The sequence below is a fragment of the Charadrius vociferus genome, unplaced genomic scaffold, assembly GCF_000708025.1.
Source record: "Charadrius vociferus isolate BGI_N301 unplaced genomic scaffold, ASM70802v2 scaffold103, whole genome shotgun sequence".
Taxonomy (NCBI): Eukaryota; Metazoa; Chordata; class Aves; order Charadriiformes; family Charadriidae; genus Charadrius; species Charadrius vociferus.
Window position 1 is genome coordinate 6,675,867 of NW_009648061.1, and position 23,312 is coordinate 6,699,178.

The following is a 23,312-nucleotide window of genomic DNA, read 5'->3' on the forward strand; positions in this document are numbered from 1 at the left end:
CAAACTGTATTACAGTTGATAAGAGAGGTGAATTTTGGACGGGGGCCTCAGAAGTAGTTGGACAATAGATCTGGCTTCAAGTCAAAGAGCTTAACTTTAAATGTATACTGTATTCTTTCTTAAGTGAGTAACAGCATAGATGCCTTGCTGAAATGAAGCCTGAATGGTTGTGAAAGAAGCCTGAACATAGTTGTGAAGCTTTCGCTTTGAGGAAGGAGACATGTTGAAAGGTCTCTTGAGATTGCTTGTAATGGAATCTTCCTACCTATGAAAACATGCGTTTTATGCAATGGCTTATCTAAAAAAAGCAAGAAACAAAATGGAGAAAAGTACCTTCCTAAGTCTAGAGTCTAAGCTTTGCTAGGAAGAAGCTAAAATCACCTGAGATGGGAACGTAAACTGACACACAGCGTGATTGTATATACCTTGTTTTCCTGGAAAGCCAGGTAAAATACTTCTAACATAGTTCCACAAGGCTTTCAGTGAAAGCAGAATTAATGAGAAATTAAAACTGGTAGGGACTACACTCTGGCCCCTAATTGTCTTACAAACATTAAAGACAATGATGGGGTCTTTTCTCATTTCCAAGTGGCTACTTGGCTAACAATGTCTTTGAGTGATGAGGAAAAGATGGGAGAAACTGCTAGCAAAGAAGTTCCATCATCTTCCTATTGCCATATACAGAGAGAGACAGCTAGTTATGAGGTACTTATGAACTGGAATGTTCAGTTAATCCCTGCCACTACTGATGAATCAGGATCAAAATGTAAGCTGTTTACTCTAAGGAAAAGAAAAAAAAACATAACGGCTTGGAGTATTTGAAGTACTTATATCAGGAAAACTATTAAAGTAAAAAAAATGTAATGTATTATCTGAATAATATATGTATTTGTGGAAAAGTGAACTTTGCTAAGGATATTAAAAGAGCTTAAGGTTAACCAAAGGCAATCGAGTCATCACTGTCTCACTACTTCTTTTAAATAAGGTGACCTTTTTCTGGATGTTTTAGAGTCTCCTTTTTAACATTCAGTTTTTCCTTCTCTTTTCAGTTTTGCAAATTTTGTTCTACTATAACTGAAATTAATGTTTTCATGTATTTTGATAAAACAGTCTGAATACCTGTTTTGCTAATAAGTATCATTAGTCATGATGCTGGTAGACACTAGGTTCTGGAAACTTCAGTTTGGGACACAGTAGGATCATCTGTTATGGGATGTTATTATTACTGCTATTATTACTGCTATCATACTGTCTTTCAAAGTATGTCTACTGGTTTCTACTTCGGCATATTTTTATATCAAAATGTTGTCTCTACTCTCACCTGGGGAAATTGAAAATCAGTACAAAATTGCACAAATAATCCTTTTTGAAAACAATTGCTTTTCATCAGCCAAATCCCAAGCATTTCGAGAAAGGCTTTTGAAAGAATCAAGGCTCAAACAAAAAGAAATGGAAAAGAAGAAAAAGCTCTGTTTAGCATGCTGTTCATTGCATTAACATCCTTAAATGAAGTTTTTTTTCATTTTTGTTTTAAACAGTGCCAAAATAGAGCAAGTAGGAATCTGCAGACTTTTCAGGATTTCTCTCTCTCTGGAACATAATGCAGAGCCCAGATCTTTTTCTAAATTTTACTTTTTTGAAACCTGGATAAATGAAAGAGTGAATTTTGTAAATAATTTATAAGAGTTAAAGCTATCCAGAATTCCTCATTTCATTAGAGAAATGTAAATAAATGTCTACTGCTAGAAAGGCAGACTAATTTAACATATGATTTTTGCCTCTTATAATGTTTTCTTTCACTGTAATACTTACCACATAGCAGAGCAGTCAAAATTCACTAGGAGCCATTTGTGAGGATTAAAGTTAAATGAATCTGCAAACTGAGAATGGATAAATAAAAAACAGAATTATGAAAGAGAAAAAGAACCATGTGCTAATGATACAACTTTGTCAAATTGTCTGAGTACACCTTAACCATGAATGAATTCCTGAAGTGGGGCTTTACAGATAACGTTCATGCTGACGTCACCTTACTTAGTAACTATTGCGGTTAAATCTTCATTTATTTGGGGGATGGAATTCAGGTTAGGTGTGCATTTAGGCTATTGGTATTATCAACAATTTGAGCATTTGCTAACAATTATACTTTTTAGATAGATATGTTATGGAAAAGTATATATCTCAGTGTAAACTAAAAAAAATCTGCGTACTCAGGAACATCCACTGTGGTTCATATCCCAATTTCCAATAACAATTTACTAAGCTTTTTATTTCCAATAATACTAAACATATACAGACAACATTCATACATAGAGACAAATAATATACTAAGTTCAGAATCTGCCTATCACAGTCATTCATTAAATTACAGCTGACCAGGAAATGACTTTTTTTTACTGCCAGGGTATTTTCTTTTAGCAGAAGCCATTTTTTCATCTAAGTCAAAAGAAAAACCAGCACAGAATAAGCGTTCACAAAACATGTTTCTATAAATCATGTAACAGGCCCATTTTACTTGACATATGTTTAGGTGTGGCATCAGAGGAAACCCAGGGAGGTGAGACGGACGTCGTGAGGGAAAGGCTTTGTCCGTGTTTTGTGTGTTAACAAAGGCAGAAGCAATCGGCCTTAAAAAAGAGAAATGGGGGCCTAGCAGCACCAGGGTCTGACTACTCCAGATAGCACTTTTCTCTTCTCATTTGCCTCTCATAACTTTCCCTGTCACTTGTAAACAATTAACAATTGCTCTCATAAAAGGAGGTTATCTGTCTGTCTGTCTATCTATACATCTATCTAGCTGTCTCCCTGTACTATGTAAGGTAAGAAACCTATTCACGGTTGTTAAATATTTACTTTTATGACAAATGCTGGCCCAGACAAGGTACGCTGTTTCATTTCCTTCAGGAACCAATAACAATAATTTAAAAAATATTCCCCCACAGGAAATTACAACAAGCTTCATTTGCTGATAAAAAAGAGACAGAAAGAAATGCTTTATTTGTTAGGGGGGTTTCCCTCCTCTTCTTCATTAGTCACTACCTATCAGTGCTGTGTTTAAACTTCTGGCTTTACCAAACAGTAATATTTTCTCCACTGACATGGAAGACAAGGACTTATCTGACTGTCTGAGGGGTGCAGCAGGAAATTGAAGTATTCTTATCTAAGCAACTGAATGCCAAGTAGCTCAGCAAGGGGGGGGAGGAAAGGAATAGGAGTGCTGTTAGAGGAATATTTCATTTAGCTCTCTTGGTTATTAAACCCTGTCTGTTTGAGATACAGCTACTGGTTGTATCCTATATGACTTTCAGGATGTAAGCAAAAAATGAGACATAATAAGCTCAATAATTTGTTGAACTTTTTTTAATTTTTTTTTGTGTAATGTAGAATTAGGGTGATATAGATATGCCTTTTTGGATATTTGGGGAAAAGTCCCTCTTTTCTATTTTGTAAGACACTTTGTTGATTCATTACTACTTGCTATTTTGAATGACAAACTTTTACATATTGTGGTAACTTGCATATTCCCAGAATAAACCAGAAAGAATTATATAAACATACGTCATGTAATAGAATATACAGGGATTTGTAGTGCAAACTGAAGTGCAGCGTACTCAGAGATTCTAGAAGAGCCATTAATGTTGGATGCACAAGAAACACACAAATTCTATAGAAAAGCAAGGGTTTAGCAGGCTGCTATAGAAGAAACACTTAGTTCACCTCCACTCCGTTTAAGAGATGCCTGAATTCAGGGCAAATGAATGCACTCCCAGCATAGGCTGCATCAATATGCATCCAGATATTCTCCTTATTACCTAAAAAAAAAAATTAATTGAAGGGGAAATAAATTAAACAGCAGATTAAAAAGCCCTATTAATTTGTATGAAACCAAGTGCCTGAGAGATTTTTCTTTGATGTTATTATTTTCCCAATTTAAAATTGAATTAAGAGATTAAATGTTTCTACCACCTGGGTTTCCGTTAATACATAAAGATGTATACATAACATATTCTTCTTCATCCCCACTTCTCCTTACATGTCTAGGTTTATTTTATCAATATTAAGCAACATAAAATACTAAATTATATTGATTTAAGAACTATTATAAAATACGCTTTAACAAGATGTATCTAGAGATGCAGTTATCATTTCTACGGTAATAAAACTATCTACTTTAGCTAGAGGAGCTAGAGTTTTAGCTGTGCTCCCCACTTCTAACTCATGAATCACAAACATGTTTCTAAACAGTATTTTTTACATACTGATATATGTGCATATGCATGCTTTTGAACTATGCGCAGCAAGCTATTTATTTCAAGGACTGAGACACATGCAAGAGCAAGCATTGAAAGGTTAAGAAAGTGCTAGTTTTGATTAGTCACTGAATGGTTTCTGCAGAAATATTTTAGCACATGAACCTCTCATGTATTCTCTTTAATGTAGTATTCACACTCTGCTATAGATCACCTGTATTAATGCACACGGTAACAATTCTGGTCTATGAGAAGCCCACATAACATCTTTACACTGGTAACCAAATAATTCTGATGATATTTCCACATACAGAGGCATATCCGTTCAAATCTGCAATTGGGCACGGAATTCATGCTGGAATTTTCATTCTTGTGAACTACATTGTCTTTTTGCATAAATGTCTGGAAAGCTATAAAATATTATTCATAACATCCATGACTTACATTTATTTGAAAACATGTTCAAAGTTCAACTGATTATTTAATATACTTGGTTTGAGACACTGCCTTTATTTCATAGGACTACTGCTCACCTATATTAAGAAGAAAATTCACCTGCACACAGAAAAGTTAGTGTGAGACATGATTTGAGCAGTGCCTAATCCTTCTGCTGGCTTCTGCTGCTCAAGCAGGAAATCACTGAGAGCAGCTGATGAAACAAACATCATTAGTTGCTATCCCTAAAAGTATTGTTGTCACCATTTTATTATGCCAGGTCTATGGGAATAACCTGAACAGGAAAATAGTCTCTAGCTGCTAAGCAGACTACTAGAAACCATTTTAGAAAGGAGTGGGAGAAGCTGAGTCTCTGGGGCTTGTGCTGAAGGGCAGGAAACCTCACAGAGCAAGTCACCACCACGAAAACCCCATGGTTTAGGCTCCACCTGAACATCAAATCTAGCCATGTTTCTATGAGGCTGCTTCCAATTTCTGATAGCTATAAATTTCCTGTTCTAAGTGTACACTTGGATGGATATGGCGCGCTTCGGCTGCATTTTCATCAGGCAGCAAGTGTGTGCTTTCGACCAAGCCTTGCTGCAGACCAAAGCTTGGCACAACAGACCACAGCACAGAAATATTTATGAAGAGTCCATGACTCGGTCACCGTATTAAACACCCTGGTACTTGTCCTGTTTTCTTGCAAGAGAAAGGAAATCGGGGAAGGAAGAGGAAGGCTTAAGGAGAATACATGTGGATTTTTGGTGCATATTTCCCTGCTGTTTATAGTCATTAGAACTGGACAGAAAGAAAATACTCGGTGCAGAGGAGAATTTGAGTTCAGTTTTTCCCTGGTCTTCACCACTGCTTTAGACGCACTTGCAGGTAGAAGGGCTTGAAGAAAAACGTTACAAACTGAAGCACTTACAGTATTTTTTAACTGACAGTGTTCCAAAATACCACACCACTCCCCCCCAAAAAAAGCCTTCAGGCAATGGCCTCTGTACTCTTTAATGATTTGAGAACGCAAGCTTGCTTGCTGCTTGACCTAATATTAGAATGAAAACTGTAACTGAAGGTCTCATCTATAAGTAGCCTTATTGAATTTGGACACTGATGCTGCATAATGACCTGGAAATGACTCAGCATGGCTTAAACTGGTATCTGTAATTTTAGAAAGTAGCAGCAAAGACTTACAAATAGGACCCAGTTCTAACAGTTTGTCAAAGGAGCAGCAAGGTGTGGTTCCAAGTGTTGCACAGAACTGCAGAGCCAAAAAAAAACAAAGGTAAAAAAAAAATTAAGTGTTACAGCAAAGAAAATTATCAAATGAAGAAAACTGTCTGTAAAGGCAACAATAAACAGAGAAAATAGATTATATAGAGCAAAATAAATTGATTTTCACCAATACCTATCCTTCAGTGGAACTTTTGAGAATCTAATTTTTTTTCAAAGCTCTCATAAGCATCCATTGAGACAGACACATAAAATTGAATGTTAATATAAAATTTACTGATAAATAATGTAATATAGTCACAGTATTATATTAATGCTATATTTTATATATTTTCAATGTGTTCCACATGCTTATCATGTGGCCCAATACTAACCTCACATACGCAATTATCATCAAAATGATTTGCAATTTATGGTATATAAGCAAGCTCTGAACTTGAGCAACTTAAAGGTGCTGGAATTCCTGTTGACCGAATGGATCATAAAATGTTACTGCCTAAATTAAAGAGCCACAGCTCTGTAACAGAGACTTGTGACTGATTTATGCTCAATGGATCCGCAGCCTGGGACCTGTTCAAGAGTAGCGTATGTTCACTAGCAGGTTTGCAAGAGTTTTGTTCCCAGAGAAACTTTTTCTCCCAAATTCATCCTAAAATACTGGAACCATTTTTCCTTCATTCTGTTAATGTCTCATTAAATGTGTCCTGCTGCATGACCAGTGGGCTAAAAGCCGAAGCAACAAAAATGCCGAAGTTTCACAGTAGAAAGAGAATAAAACTAGGTGAAAATGAGCTATGGTAATTTACTGGGAATATGCAGGTAGCATTACAACCCCCAAAACCAAGTACCAAGTGCATATAAACTGACATTATTTTATTTTTCATTGTTACACTTAGGTTTTAAACACCCTGTCTCATTTTTATAAGAACTAATAAAAGATGGGTCTGGTTTTTGCCTTGTACTGGGTTTTTATATAATAAAAGACACTTAACAGCTTAAATAGGCAAATAAAGTATGCTGGCTTTTAGTTAGAGTATTGAAGTATGAAGGAATTAGATCATTTATCCAAGGTCACACACAAACTATAGTACAGCCAGGAGATGACTATAAATATGTAAAATTTGGGGGGTTTATTTTTGCACTTCTGGTTACTTTTTCTGCCAAGTACACTGTCAATGCCCTATCTTTTGCTTTCACTGTTATTCCCTCTATATTTGCAACTAGCCACATTTTTCATGTGTGTGTGTGTGTTCGTGTCCCTCAGTGAATTCATGACAAGACCTAGAAGAAGACAAACGAACGCCTAGATGATACTTGTCCATCCACTAGACCTTTCAAGAAACAAACATACTGTCATAGCAAAACATAGATACAATTATACATTAAAACTCCAGACAGTGCACTTTTGTCTCACAGCTCCATACCAAGTAGGTACGCAGGGCCTTTGGGTTCCCTGTCTCCCTTGCAGCAGGAGTGAAACCATCAGGAAATGTTTCCAGTGGTTCCTCCTCTGCATTGGTCTTCTCTGGCTCATCCAACATGCCAAGTAATATCTTAAATTTCTTACGCATCTTCTTAGTTTGTCCAGTACAGTAGGTCTTCTGCTATACTAGAGAATGTCCTCATTGGAGAGCAGCATGTGTTGTTGTCATTGCTGCCTTAGCTGTGGAGCTGTTGCAGGATGGGGACATGTTGCTGGTGCCCAGCTGAGAGGTGCAGTTGGTGGCTCAAGTGTGTGGAACAGGGTGGACTTTCTGCTTGTTCTGTTAAGTCATCACGATGTGAGTAAGCACTTCAGTAGCAAAGGATTTTGTTCATGTTTACATTACCTGATATGGCCTTACTTGCTTTCAGCTCTCAGTCTCTCTCTCTAGTACAACAAGCTTTCTACTTCTGAGAAAAATAATTTCATGTTATTATGCCAGTAGCAAATAGTTTGCTAAAATTCTATAATCTGTTTTAGCCTAATATCACGTTTCACTTGCCAAGAATATGCTCTTTTCTATTCTTCTAGCTTGGACATTCAGATGCTGTCTCTCCTGTGTTTCACTGGTATCTCATTAATTCTAGGACCTCCCATTTCTCAAAAGTTAAAGGACACCAGCTTTTTCAGGAGCGTCTTTTTTCTTTCTTTTTTAAAAGGTGATACATATTTGCACTAAGTATTTCTACTCTAATTAAACAGACTGCTTGATAGCTACCAATATTTTCATAGAATCATAGAATGGTTAGAGTTGGAAGTTAAAGATCATCGAGTTCCAACCCCCCTGCCATGGCCAGGGACAACTCCCACTAGACCAGGTTCCTCAAAGCCCCATCCAGCCTGGCCTTGAACACCTCTAGGGATGGGGCATCCACAGCTCCTCTAGGCAACCTGTTCCAGTGTCTCACCACCCTCTCAGCAAGAATTTCTTCCTAATATCTAATTTAAATCTACGTTCTTTAAGTTTAAAACCATTACCCCCTCGTCCCATCACTACATGCCCTTGTAAAAATTCCCTGATAAAGCGTCCCTCCCCAGCTTTCCTGTAGCCCCCCTATAAGTACTGGAAGGCTGCTCTATGGTCTCCCGGAATCTTCTCTTCTCCAGGCTGAACAACTCCAACACTCTCAGCCTGTCCTCATAGGAGAGGTGCTCCAGCCCTCTGATCATCTTCATGGCCCTTCCTCCGGACCTGCTCCAACAGGACCACGTCCTTCTTACACTGGGGGCCCCAGAGCTGGACGCAGTAGTCCAGGTGGGGTCTCACGAGAGAGGAGTAGAGAGACAAAATCACTTCCCCCGACCTGATGGCCACATTTCTTTTGATGCAGCCCAGGATACGGTTGGCCTTCTGGGCTGTGAGCGCACATTGCCGACTCATGTTGAGCTGCTCATCAACCAACACCCCCAAGTCCTTCTCCTCAGGGCTGCTCTCAATCTGTTCTCTGCCCAGCCTGTATTTGTGCTTGGGACTGCCTTGACCCAGGTGCAGGACCTTGCACTTGGCCTTGTTGAACTTCAACAGGTTTGCACGGGCCCACCTCTCCGGCCTGTCCTGGTCCCTCTGGATGGCATCCCCTTCCTTCCGGCATGCCAACCGCACCACACAGCTTGGTGTCGTCAGCAAACTTGCTGAGGGTGCACTCAATCCCACTGCCCATGTCACCAACAAAGATGCTGAACAGCACCGATTCCAGTACTGACCCCTGAGGAATGCCACTCGTCACTGGTCCCCACTTAGACATTAACATTTTACACTATTTGTTTCCTTGCACACTCATCCTCATTCATAAGTTGTCACCCGCTTTCAAGTTGAGGATCCCTTGACTTTTTCACTTCTACCAACTATTGGATATTGGAGACTGTTACAAACCATCCACAGTCAGATCCTGAAGCAGGTTCTGTACACATCTCAGGACTAAGAGTTGGTTTTCCCTCTGGGGCTTCCCTAACTATGAAGCTTTTTTCTTCATCTTTTCATTCTATGAAATAAAGTGGCAACAACACACTAGAAAGGCCCGACATCTTGGAAAAAATAATCTGATTATGAGACAAAGAGTTGAATAAATGTGATCAGATTTTCATTTGCAAGTTCCAGGTTTTTAGAGAATTCAGGCAAAGTGAGAGACAGTGGTTTTACTACTTATTAAACTAGATTTTTCAAAATTTCTAGGAAATCCCACACTAACATAAACATCCAGTAAAAAGGGCAGGTGGATGTGCATTCAAAAAGCCAGAAATTTAAAATTATACATCCCAAGAATATTGAACTATAATAATCTATTGCTAGAGAGGTAACATCTCTCTTTTAAGTAGACTTTTGAACATTTCTGCATCTATATTATATCATATACATCAGAGACATTTTAAATTGTTGTAGGGAGTTGAATTTTTCTGTTTAATGGAAAGTACTCGGATAGTACTCAATTCTTATAAATTTATATACACTCTTAGAGGAAGTCATATCCTGCCTTTGTATAGGGCAGACCTGATTAAATGTAGTCATATAGAACCCTGAAAACATTTTAGCCCTGGCAGTGCACATGTTCCCCCCAAATTCACAATTACAGCCATATTAATAACTATAATCACGTTTCATTGCACCAATAAAAAATATTGGCTATGGGAAAAGTTGCTATTAAAATAAGAAAGGGACAATTCAGTATTTTTTCCATATCAAGCTGCTAAGAACCTGGATTTGAAACAAATACAGTTCTGAAAATTAGAAGTACATTGAATATACAGTTAATAAAATTTTGCTGCTAACACATTTTTCCCTCAAAATAATCTAATCTTTATCTATACTGAGCCTTCCCATATTCCTGAGACACATGAGAAGAACAGAATAATTACAGTGCCTTGAGGTACGTTTATGATTTCTCTGGAAGTTTAATCATCCTTTGAGGGAGGTTGCTTTAAAAAGATTGTAGGAATTTTTTTTTAAAAGGAGTAAGTTTTCTCCTTTTTTTTACTAAGAGGGCATGCGTGTATGGAGTGAAATTACATTTATTGCACTATTGTCTACCTAAGATGTTGGCACAATCAGGAGAAATGTGCATTTAATCTTTTGCTGAACTATAGATCTACAAATTGGGTCACAAGAAATAGAGGATACCATGCTGAAAATTCTAATTTTTCTATATACATAAAGAATAGGGGTTAACCCATTGGACTGGAAAATACCCAAATAAAGAGTGCACTATAGTCTTAGCTCTGCTTTTATAGGTATGTTTTATGATAATATGGCGTGGACTTTCTGAAAAGATTAGAGTGAAATTATATTAGCTAGTCCAGCAACTAAATTCATGATGGAGATTTCACAACAGAAAGTTACACATTATTGTTATTAGTGTTGTACTGCAGTAAAAGTATTCTTCTTCTAATGGGGATAAGGAGTATGTTGCTTCAATGAGAGATTATATGAGTTCAAACACATGCTTAGTTGTTTAAATAACAGCTTATTCTGTAAAGTATACCTCAGTTTCTAAAATAATTTTGTTGTACTCTCTGCAAGTGTCTAAGCCTCCAAGCTACTTGTTTTAATTCTCAGAAACCAGTTAAAGTGACAGCATCTGCTCTTTTCAGGACTCTCATTACCCTGCCCCAGTACTACACAATGAATCTAACTCAATTTGCAACCTGTATAACACCGGCAAAATCACATTTGTGCAAAGGGCGGGGGACAGGCTGCAACACAGAAATGGGACTGCTGGCTCAGTACAGCCTGCAGGCCTTATCCTTTTCAGGTTGTGCACTTCAAATTTGACTCAGCCCTGGTTGCGAATGCAAAGCAGCTAAAATGCTTGCCTCAGTCATCTCATGTATTACTTTCCTGAAATCAAGAGATGTGTCAGGCAACATGCATGAATCTTTATGATGCCTGAGAGCAATGACTCTCAATCTTTTCAACTGGAAGACCTCCTACAGCTTTTGAAAAAGATGTGGATACATTTTGCACAGTTTCACCACAAAGCTTTTCATTTGCAATAAACTAAAATGAGGCAGAACTTTCAATGTTCTCTTACTATTTTTATTTTCTCCTACTCCGTTGTTTGCCAGCTTGCACTCAGGAGAATGTCTGTGGCTTGAAGAAAACTGCAACAGTTTACTAAGCCACCATTCCGTATTTTATGGAACAGCAATCGTTCACAAACTGTGGGTTAAGAAACATCACCCTAGAAGCCTGTACATATCTCGAGAATGCTTCTTCCAAATGGGAATCTGTGGTCAGGATCTAAGCGTTAACTTCTACTGAAAAGATGGCTCCTCTGTCAGTCTAATTCTGATTTATTGTTTCCCGAGTGAGTCCGGATACAGCCTGCTTCTCAATATCCTGCAGATCATCATTCGGAAGAGTCATTTCAGCTAGAGTCGGAGAGATTTCATGCTGGGCCGTTGTTCAGCAGCAAGGTGATCATGTTATAGCAGCTTTATACTAGATGAGCTTGTTGAAGTATATTGTACCATATATATCCCAGCTGCAATATATATACTTATACACATTCAAGTGAACTAGGCTTGAATGCGGTGGACCCTACCTCTGAATTTAGCAGTGCTTAACTTAGTGGTATCCATATTTGAGCATCCCGGTCAACATTCATTCAATGCAGAGGCCTGTCTCAAGCTGGGAGCTTAGGGCCCAACTGAGAAAGGCATTTATGCGTGTGCTTAACCACCAGTCAGTGTTTATAATTAATGAAATGGACATGACTTCAGCACATGCTTTAAAGCTCCCCTTTAACTGGTGGCCAGTTGAAGGGCTGCATATCAGCCACACTTGGAAATTGCTTCTCGGTAAATCGTGGCAACTTTAGTGCCTCCACACCTGACACAGTTAAGTGCTTTGTTTGCACAGTCTGCTTGCTTTATTATATGAAAATATCTCTGTTTCAATTTCTGCAAAAGGATTTTGAAAGAGATAAATGAACACAAGTCCAAACTCAGAAATAATAAAAGGAAACAAAAGTAGAGGTCTGGGTACACTAATTGGCAATAGCCTTCATGGAACAAAATGATATACACGTTACTAGTGCTAAAAGGTATTGATGGTGGATAGGATTTCAAAGATGTATTTTAAAGGCAATGCCACTCCCACAAAAGGCTGGCTGCCAAATCCTGTGTATGTGAAAATCAAACCTATAATTACCAGACTTCTGTAAATGAGAGAACCTGTTTCACATCAAGCAAACGCACCCCTGATTCTCCACTCACCTCTATAAGCAAAGCACTTCTATCAAGTTTGGTCTAATGACTCCTCATCTATACATTAAATATAAGAGGAGGATCATGCCTAGAAGGCATTGTAATTTGCTTGTATTTTCTTTTCAATCCCCTACAAAACTTTTTTTTTTTTTCTGATAAGGGAGACTACATCAGCTTGGATGTAACCGAGATCTCTGCATTCGGAATGATGTCTGCTGTCTCTTCAGGCAGAATTTCTTCTGTTAAACTTTTTGCTTTGATGTTGAATCACTCCCCTTAGTGAAGGATCAGTGAATACGGGGAGACAAGGAATAAAGTGGCGTAAGGTGTTTCCTTGGCAATGTGCATATCTTTGTCACCACAGCAAAATAAAATAGCACCAAATTACTCAAGAACAAAAGAAATGGAAAGGCTTTTGCAATCTGCAAGCCAGAAAAGGGAGCATAAATACAGTGCATGGACTGCTGCTCAGCATGACAGAGAATTAACACACCTTTTGAGTTAAGAGGCCAACCATAAGGATAATGAGATCTAGTTTAATCTAAGCTGACATGTTTTATGTATACAAATAAATGGAAGACCTGGCACAGGCCATATTAACTCAGGCTGAGCCTTTACTGTCTTTGAAAGCCTGTTTTGCACAGCTAAGCAAACAGATGAAGAAAAACAACAGTTAAATCACCCTTTGTAAAGGTGTCACTGAATGCATAAGCCAGAATTTTTTATTTCTTCTTGGTACACAAAGATAAATTAATAAGGGATGAATATTTATGAGAGGCAAGTTGCATTTTTTTGTTAATGGACAAAAGATGAGGAAAAACCACGTTAAATTTTTAATTAGAGCACCGAGATGTGATACAATGCTGCACTTCTAATTGTTTAAAATTAACAATAAGACAAACAAGTAGAATCTTATACAAGATATTACGAGCTGGTACCATATAACAGACAAATAAAACATGCCTTATGGCACATCTCCACTTCAATATGTGCAGCACACAGAAGAAAGTTCATTTAGGCAGCCTTTTAGATGCTTTGTTTCTCAGCCATAGTCATATTATATCAGAAAGCAATTGATGGGATGTGCCCGGTCATCCCAAGGACTCACTAGTTCTAGCCAGGCTGGAAATCAGCAGCATTCTGCACGTATGAAAAACACTTTTCACCCTATTCATCCTTATACTACACAAAACCAGATACTAGAGGTTAATAACAAGTAAAATCATTACGTTTTCAAAAAAGCTTCGTGAAATTTAAGCTTCTTTGTCCTGTTTGACACTTATCCACAACTATAAGCAAGCTTAATCTGCTAATTCTTCTGAAAACATTTAATAGAAATTTAAGTCACATTAGCTCTTTTCAAAATGTTACCACATGAAAGAAAAGGAAAAATCATCGTCAAGTATGACTTTTCTGAAAAAAATCATGACATATTTTTGACTCTCTTAAAACAATCACATTTCTAAAGTTCTCGGTTTCTAAAATAGTTCTTTTTCCCTCCCATTTTTGTTCAATGGAGGCCAGTAAAAACATATTATTGGTAGCATATTATACCCCTTTACAGATCTATATAGATCACGGTCTATATCAAGTTTGTAGAGGCATAATGCTTGGAAACGAGCAAAAAAATTGTTGATGATCTACAAAAACACAACAGAGGCTACTTATTCCATGAAAAAACAAATGGCAAAATCTTGCTTCAACTTGAAATATGTTGTTCTGAACTGACAGGAGGAGTAGATGTTATTGAATAAGCCAATATTCTTTTTGATCTTATAGTAGAACGAAACTTTAGAATTGTATCCGATCTAACACTGTTCTGTGTCAAAAATTGGGGGATTATGAGCTTTAGCTACTGAGATATAAACATTTGCTTTTGCTGGACTGCTGTGGAAGGAGGAATCTCTGGAAAGGAAAATGGATATTTAACAATAAACAACGACACCTTTAGACTTCCACAGCCAGATTCCCTATAGCTCATCTGTTAGAGATAAGTCACATACTCATACCTGTCTGACAACGTCAGATCTTGCTGATCTTTGGGGTACATTATGGAGGTTGACTTCTTTGCTAAAATAGTGAGGAGAAGAAACTATTTTGTCTTAAAAATGCTTAATTCTGAGGTTCCATCATTTAATTTATTGCCTTTAAACTTGTTTTATGTGTACGCAAGTTAGAACCCGAAAAATAAAAGTATACCTTTGTAAAAGAGGTGGTTCAGAATTCAAGTGTTAGGAGGATTGCAGGATTACATGCAACTACAAAATTCACCTCCATTTATTCAACTGTCCAACATAACTTTAAGCCTTTTTAAAACATCATTTTTGCTGAGAAGTGCAACCAGCTGCTCAAATGACTTGCTTATACTGCACAGAAATGCGCGTGAAGAACACTCCTGAAACCCGTCCTAGTATTCTAGCTAGGTAGCCTATCGATCCCTCTGTTAGGGCTGAGATCATCTACTCATGTCAGAAATAGCTTATCAGAAGCAATAAATCCACTGATTAACTAAAAACCAGTACTCACAAAGAATGGGATAAGACCGGAAGCTTTGTCTTCGTCCAAAACTTTCTTTAGGGCTGAACCACAAACACTAAATGTATCATCTGAAGAAACATTTTTAATCTTCACACCACCAATTAATGCAGCCCTTTCCACTGACGAATGAGCCTACAAGGAAATGGGCAGGTTTTAAGACAGATACCTTCTATTGGAATGTAAGTAGTTCATTTGAATTTGAAAATAAAAAATCATTTCTTTCAAGTAAAGCAACAGTTGAGACCCTGGGACTGTTGCTGGCATGTAACAGATACGTACCTCTCCCTCTTTCACACAGACAGACAGACAAACACGCATACATACATATACACACACAAATACACTAATAGGAACCCTGAATTATTCTTCAAACCATTACCATGGCGTCATTCAGACAAGAGTTCAATTAACCTTAGTGAGAGCTTTAATTAACATATTCACAATTAGGTAGGATTGATTAAGAGCTCCAGGATTTGGCTCCAAATCAACCAAAAGACATGCAGATAATCAGCTTGCCTGATAATGATTCAGTTGCTCACTAGCGTATTTTCATGGCATACAGCTTTGCTGAACCCTAAAAAAATATACATCACGGTATGGTATAGACTGAGATATTTTCTTACATTACCATTTTTTTAGACTACCTACAGAATAAATTGTGGTTCAATCATTCATTCATTTTGGTAGGCAATTAAGGATCATTCCCAATATGTTATTTTATTTATAACCCATTTTATTTTAATTCCCCTTAAATAATATTTTTTAGAACATAAAGTAAATCTCAGTAAATAAAAACAAAGATATCACTAAGAAATTGTTATAAATTTGTGAAGTACAATAGTATAATGACTCTATTAACAGTAAAAGGTATGTTTAGCTACAAAATACTCTCCTTTAGAGCATAACTAAACCCAAAAGAAGTTATTTTACCTTCCACTTTCTACAATTTCATTAATCATCATTAATTTGAAAGGAAAAATTCCTCACCTTTTCATATCGTGATTATTTTCATTCATAATCTCCATCCTACCCTTGTTGTTTCTTACTAGTGTCTACAAGAGTGCTTACTAATTCTATTCTAATTTAGCATATAATCACAGAAAAGATTAAGCCAAAACAGGTTGAACAAGACCAGATGAAGAAAAAGTTTCTGCCTTTCAACTTCACATATTCCTGGAATCACGCATCTTAAAGGCAGATTGACTATTAACTTGCATCTCAGCAGTGCCTCTTGTTAAAGTACTTTGGCAAACTAATTAGGCACCAGCTTGAGAAAATATAGAAGTCTAGACCTGAAATATAATTAACTGCTTTTGAAGTGAAAAACAATGTGTGTACCACAGCAATACCACACTTCATTCAAGTGCACAATGGCAAGAGGTACTTTATAACTGATTTATGCAAAAATTGTAAATAAGCAAACTACAACAATAAATTGAGGTTGTTAGCCAGTCAGAACTTCCTTCCTCAAGCCTCCAAAATTGTAGTGATGCTCTCTGATAACTACATCCATTCACAGTCTTAAGGTTAAAACTGCCGAGATGCTTTCCATTATAACAAATCTTTAGTGACCTGCTGCTCCATGGAATTCCTGGTTCTCAGCAAGGTACTTGGGAATCTCCCACTACCCTCGATGAGAGCAAGGTACCAAACAGAAATCAGTGAAACGAGTGGTCTTAAGGTAGCCAAATAAACATGGCAAAAAAAGGCTGATGAAGGAAATTACCTGAGAAAATTTGTGAGTATCAAAAAAAGTACCCTGATCCCTGTCCCGGTCCCAAACAGTCAGGGGTAACTGGATCCTCCTCTCAGCTCCCAGGTCTCACATTCAGTATCCCTTGCAAGAGGAGCCTCGGTCAGGATAACCCAGGCACTACAACAGACAGGGATCCTCTTCTGTTGTCTCCAAACCCCCAAGTAGCTATTTGGGAAAGCTTTGTTGCCAGTCCTGCTCTGTACTCATTAACACAAAGCAAAATGATTTCAGTGGGATAACGATTTTCGCAAAATGCCAAGAAGCTGAAATGATGTCCCAAGATATATGAGATCTGCTCTGGGTCTCCTGACCAGCCAACTTGTTACCTCCTTCCTAATACATTCTTGCAGCGTTGTGCTCTGTCGGTACATGGTTTTCTCTCCCACAGAAAGGCTTAGGCTTACTTTCTTTTGTGGATTATTGCCTATGAGTCACACAGGTCTGTTCTTAATGCAGAAGGACCGGTGAGCTCTGCAACAATCTGCTTTGAAAGGTCAGCAATATCTTAAGGCAAATCCTTGTATAAACATAAGATCCTCTGACCTTCAGTAGGCAGAGAGGCCTGTCAGTCCTCATTTCAGGTCAGCCACTTACACGGGACCAAAAATGAAAACAAGTAAAAGGTTTTGTGCATCACTGGGTCAGAGTTTGAGCTCTGGGACTGGCGGTCTGTGCAGCACAGACCTTAGAGTCTCAGACAAAAAAAGGACAAATATCCTTTGTGCCTTTTGAAACCAGTTATCTTTCCTCATGTTTTCTTGTCCTGACTGTTCTCACCCTACAAGTGTAGTGCCTCTTCCCACCAGCAAACAGCAAGTGTACTTTTAACTTGTTCTCCAGTGCTTTTTAACATACAGTTAGTAGTAAATCAAGGTAAGCCTGAAATCTGGGCATTTTGTTCTGCATAACCAGATATTACTTCAAACTAAACACCAAATACTGAAGAATTTTCTTCTATCTCATTGACATTAAGATAAGAAAACATCACAGCTATTGAGAGAAGCAACATTGCTTGGCCCTTCAGTAGGATTAGTGTGTCAAAAAAGTAAGAGCAGCAGAACTCAGAAGACTAAAATTTGATTTCATTAACAGTGAAAGCCTCTCATGGTCCTGGCTTGCTGAGAATTTAGCCTAACTCAGTCTGCTAAATACCACTCACAGTCAGAAATCAAGGATTATGTTTTCTGTTTTCTCAGAAGACTTCTTAGCTGTATGGATACATGGAGATCTTAGGATTTTTTTTCTTTTAAAAAATAATAATGTTTTAGGCTTCTTCAAATACTATGACCAATTTGCTTTATATTGGTGCACTAGCATTGTCTGTGTGCATGCACCCGCACCCATGCATGCATACAGGGAGAGTATGTATGTGTCTTTGTTTGCGCATGTGTATGTAGGAGGAAAAAAATGTGTGCACACATGGACACACAAGCCTAGATGTAACAAAAGATGCTCTAGACTTACTCAATACAACTGAAATTAATACCTTACTCAAGTATCTTTATTTACTTCAAATGAGCTCTTTTTGTGAAGAAGCAATACTTATATAACACTGACCTCCAGAAATTTACTCTTTCTATTATGGTAGCATATGTGAGATTCCACCCTTCTTAGGATGTACAGTAAGATTTAAATCAGCAAGGCCAAATAGTCACCAATCCAAAGTCACCTGTGTACTGAGATGGCTGAAACTGTTAAGCAGAGAGCCCACGTTTCCATGTTTTTGAGCGGTAACTCACCTGATCAGAAGCGTAGGCCACCAGCCTACCCATGATGTCTGCTTCTGTTAGCTCAGGCTTTTCTGACTGCACCCGTCTGATGGCTTTTGTTCTTGCAGCAAGCAGTGAAATCAAGGTGGCCTCGCTTGCACTTCCCTGTGGGACAAATTGAAGGAAGGTTCAAAAGGTAGAAATTCCAGAAGAAGAAAAGCAACATTTTCTTCTGTATGAATCTGCAAAGTTGTTAACAGAAACTGCATAGGAGAAACTGAGCAATCGCATGCTTTTTAAGAATATGTGTTACAGCAAGGGAGGAATCTCTATTTGATCTTGGTCTCCTCCGTCCTGATGCCTCTCTGTCTGTTCTCTTTAATCTCTATTCTTGTTTAGTTTAGGCACCAGCCTTGCAATCAGTGCTAGAAAGCTGGATCCACAGACTTAAATGCATATGAAAAGGCTCTTGAAGCAGGCACCAGTCATTTGCTAACCAGCAACAACGCCAAAGTAACTGTTGATTTCTGTTACTGTGGATTTCTGCACATTTAACTTCCATCAGAATCTGACTGCCAACTCTCATTTCTGTCAAACAACATTCATAATTATAATGCTTATTTAATATTTAGAGTTACCCTAGGCAAGTCAATTATTGTGGCTAAAAGAGAAAAAAAAAAAAAGAGAAAAAGCAAAAAAGCTGTGATTCAATATAGCTAACTGAATTTCAAAGTATTAGTTATGTACATGCTCTTCATCAAAAACACACAGATGAAAGGAACAGTCACACACTATTTCTGAAGTGCCCTTTGACTCACAAAACATGAGTTTAAAATGTGTCTTGGATGCTCTGTGACAACAAAGAGGGGAATTCTTTGTATCAATTGATCTTTAAATTTCACAAGAGAATACAAGTTCCCACAAATTCTTTTTATGGTTTTCCTCTAGAACAGGCAGATGAAACATGCTCTAAACTGCTCTTTTAAACTGCAAGTAACATTTTGGAAACACACATTCATAAATTTCTGGGTTTGGGTTTCCATATTCAAGATAGAGCTGTTAGGTACTTTCAAAGTTGAACAATTTTCATGAGAATCTTCCTCTGTCAACCACAAAACACTGCAATGAATACAGTTGCTTATATTAATACGTATGTCTCAGAAAAATATCCAGTGTCAACAAGCTAATTTTGCAGTGATGTTTCTCACCCTCTACCAAAATTGTATCCTCCCTCTGCTGAAGACCTGTGTATACTTACTAATTACAACCAATGTTTAAATATTTGGGAAGTCTTATTTCTTCCCTCGAGGTGTGCCTGACCCTACAGATTTCATACATGAGAATGATCCCAGTGAACTCAGACTTTCTCCTACTACTGAAGTTAGCTGAGCTATTTATATGAGACAAAGCTGCCTTCTACACGTCAACACCTCAACAGTGAGCGAACTCAATCCAGCTGAAATTCAACAGCCTCATGAACGGAGTAAGTAGGAAAAAAGGACAGTCCCTAAACATTTACTAAATGCATTGCCACGATGAATATATTTTATCTGCTTTTCTGGTGGTGTGGGATTTTAGGAATGTAGACCCCAAGGTCTGCATCAGAGCACAAAGACGAGCTGGGGACAGTTGTGTGCATTTCTTATTGCTGCTGCTGCATACAGCATTATGGCAACAGAGGGAAATATTGCAGATACAGAACAGTATAGGAAAAGAAATGTTGCTCTTGGGTCAAGTAAGGTAGAACTTCCATGTGGAGGCAAGGGGTGAAGGAAATTATGTCCATTAATTACAGAAGACATAACTCAGCCATCTCCCCATGTAATCTTATTCTGCATACGGCCTGTAGCCAGATACTCAGAATACTCATCAGAGTATCTAAACACCAAGAAATCATGCCTGTCCATAGTTCTCAAAATTCATGATACAAGAGTGTGTGCACACAGTTATCTTCATCTTACACATAAAGAACTTCCAAGATCTGATTCATCTTACTTTATCTGTCTAAAAGTTAAATATTTGAGATAAAATAATTGTTTAGAGTCCCTTAGTAATCAGCGGAGAGAGGTAAGCATATCCAGAAAGCAGTAATTCAATCTAGTTTAGGCAAATATTTTGGACTAAGATAAACGGTTCCTCTAAAGGTACCTTCTTGTGTGTTCAACTTTATCTGACAAAACGCAAGATGAATCTCACACAGTGTAAGTTTTCTGATAAGAAACTTCTGTCATCATGTCTTTGTTAGCAAAACTATTTCTGCTGTGCTCAGCACAATATTATATAAGTAACAGTGAAAAAAATACCTGTGCTTCCTGACAGTCCTGTGAGCTAGAATATAATGACTTCAGTCCTGGGTGTCCAGCAGATGTGAGGCATGTTTTACAGTCAAAAATGTCACCTATTTTCTGAGAAACTGTTTTTTTCTTTTTTTTTTTTTTAAAAAAAAAGCAGTATATAATCTTTGAAAGAACCCTGCATAATCAGAAGACCTGCATAATGGGCCTATACTATCAGAAAATATTGCTTGAAATACTCTTTCCAGCAATTCAGTGGATGAAAATACTTTTCATTTGTGCAAACCACTGCAATTTATTGTGATGTTCGGGTAAGCCGTATGAAGTCATAATGAAGTCGGGCAACATAAAGCCTGTCTGCAAGACCTAATTCCATCTCATATTGGGCAAGTCACTGAAAACAACCTTTCTAAACTTCAGTTCTTAACAGTAAAGTTAGCTCTAGCACCCTTGCATTTAATATGTGGGAAATAACACTAACTATTAATTTTATTAAAATAGATATTTAAGGGGATACATGAAAATCTTTCAAATATATGTGGAGAAAATGGTGCTTTTTTTCTTCTGCCCTGGCTGGGCACGCAAATGACTTGGGCTCAAGAATAGCCTCAGACTTCCAAGGAGTGCCACAAAACATCCTAGCATCCTGGCTGTTCATCCAAGCTGGTGTGTAGCCAGGGTATGCAACAGTTCTTGTATGAATTTCCTTACACAGAAACAAGGATGAACAGGAAAGGGCCTGCTGAATCTTGCCTCCTGATATAGAACTGGTACATAGCCTAAAGGCACCTGAATCCAGCAACCTGGAAATGCTTTTGGATGTCTCATGATAGATGTAGGCTTTTTCACCTTCCTTCAGTTTCCATAAGTCAACTTTTTTATACTGAAGCTTACGGTCTTTGCAGAACCTGGTCAGTAAGGCTCTTCTATTCTCTTTGCACTGAAGTCTTGCACTAAATATTTTTGAGGAAAAAATACCTTGCTTCTTGAACTACTTTGCTAACTGTTATGGTTCGAGGAATCCACAACAATGTATTGTCATTTAGACTATCGTTCTCCAACCCGATGACCCCTCCCCACCCAGGAAGGGGAATCAGGAAAAACAGGGAAACCTGAGGGCTGAAATATAAACAGATTTAATAGAATAATGCTAAATAATTAACATTAATAACACTAAAGAACCAATACTTATCCCGATACCAATATAAAATACACAATGAATATACTCAGCCAATTCTATCAGTAGGAAGCTGTGCACTCCCAGCAGTGGACAGCAAATGTCAGACACTGCAAGACTACGGCTTTGGGAGGGAAGGAAGGACTCAGGGGTCCAGCACCGGCGCAAGAAGTGCTCAGGATGGCAGCCGTCAAGGAATAGAGAAACTCCTCAGCAAACTTTTTCATTTATGCTGAATGTGATGTTGATGGTATGAAATAATGCTGTTGGCCAGCTTGGGTCAAGTGCCCGGGTCTCGCTCCTCCTCATCTCTGCACCTGGCGAGCTCAAAAACACTGAGACTTTGAAACCTGCATACCATAGCGGGCTATAAAGTAAATATTTTCACAAATTCAGACTCTAGAGTCTTCTAAATATGCAGTTTTCCCTAGCATTAGAAGAGATTTTACTGCAAAGTAAAATTACTGAAAGATAAATTAGTCCTGTATTGCTCAAACTAGGACACTAACCGACAAGAAAGACCAATCAGCAGTGTTCCTAGCTAGGCCAAAGACAGGCTGAGTCTCATTTTTTTGCACCCTTAAAATACTTGTTCTTTGCAGAGCAAGAAAACTCTTTAAAATTCAAAGTAGGTACACTTTTCAGCAGTTTATCTAGAACGAACAGCAGGATACGAGCTTCAGGAAGAAAGTTGCTTTCTCACTTATTTTTAAAAGCTGTTTTTTTCTCCTCTTGAATGCTGTATTCTGCATTAAGTGAAGGATGATGATACCTTTCCTTTTACCGCAAGCAAACAAAGGTTGCCATGGCAAGCAGGCTCAAGAGGCGGAAGAAATATCAGCAAGAGCTGATGTTCATGTCCACCAGAGATCTGAAGTGAAATTTTCTTTCATCTTTTGCCATTTTCAAGTGTCATCCGGCACACAACAACAAAGTGCTTCTTATTGACATAGACTTTCAAATGTAATTAAGAGCCAATTTTCACAGGCTCAGTTTTACCCAATACCACAATAATTACTTGGTATTTACCAAGAGAATGACTGGCACTTTCACACGCTCATGTTGCCTTTGCCTCACACTCTCTTATTTGTGTCATTACTGTTTCAAGAGTAAGACAAGAATATCTGCAGCACAAATTACTTCATCGTAAGCAGGAACACAGAGCACTTTCGATTCTTGAAACTGACTGGTTTCTGATGAAAATTATGGGCAATCCAGCATTGTCAGCC

At 37.9% G+C, this 23,312-nt stretch overlaps 1 protein-coding gene across 5 annotated transcripts in view; it reads right to left on the bottom strand.

Moving 5' to 3' along the window:
- The window catches only part of DDC (dopa decarboxylase (aromatic L-amino acid decarboxylase)), a 59,214-nt gene that overhangs the window by 19,263 nt on the left and 16,639 nt on the right, over positions 1-23,312 (bottom strand). For 3 of the 5 annotated variants that reach the window (XM_009883783.1, XM_009883787.1, XM_009883785.1), the window contains 5 exons: positions 18,643-18,777; positions 15,136-15,279; positions 5,886-5,952; positions 3,718-3,812; positions 1,813-1,880 (listed from right to left, as the gene is read on the bottom strand). In XM_009883783.1, coding sequence (XP_009882085.1) covers positions 1,813-1,880; positions 3,718-3,812; positions 5,886-5,952; positions 15,136-15,279; positions 18,643-18,777 — 509 coding nt within the window. The remainder of the gene's footprint in view (positions 1-1,812; positions 1,881-3,717; positions 3,813-5,885; positions 5,953-15,135; positions 15,280-18,642; positions 18,778-23,312) is intronic. The other 2 variants (XM_009883786.1, XM_009883788.1) reach the window with 2 other exon arrangements.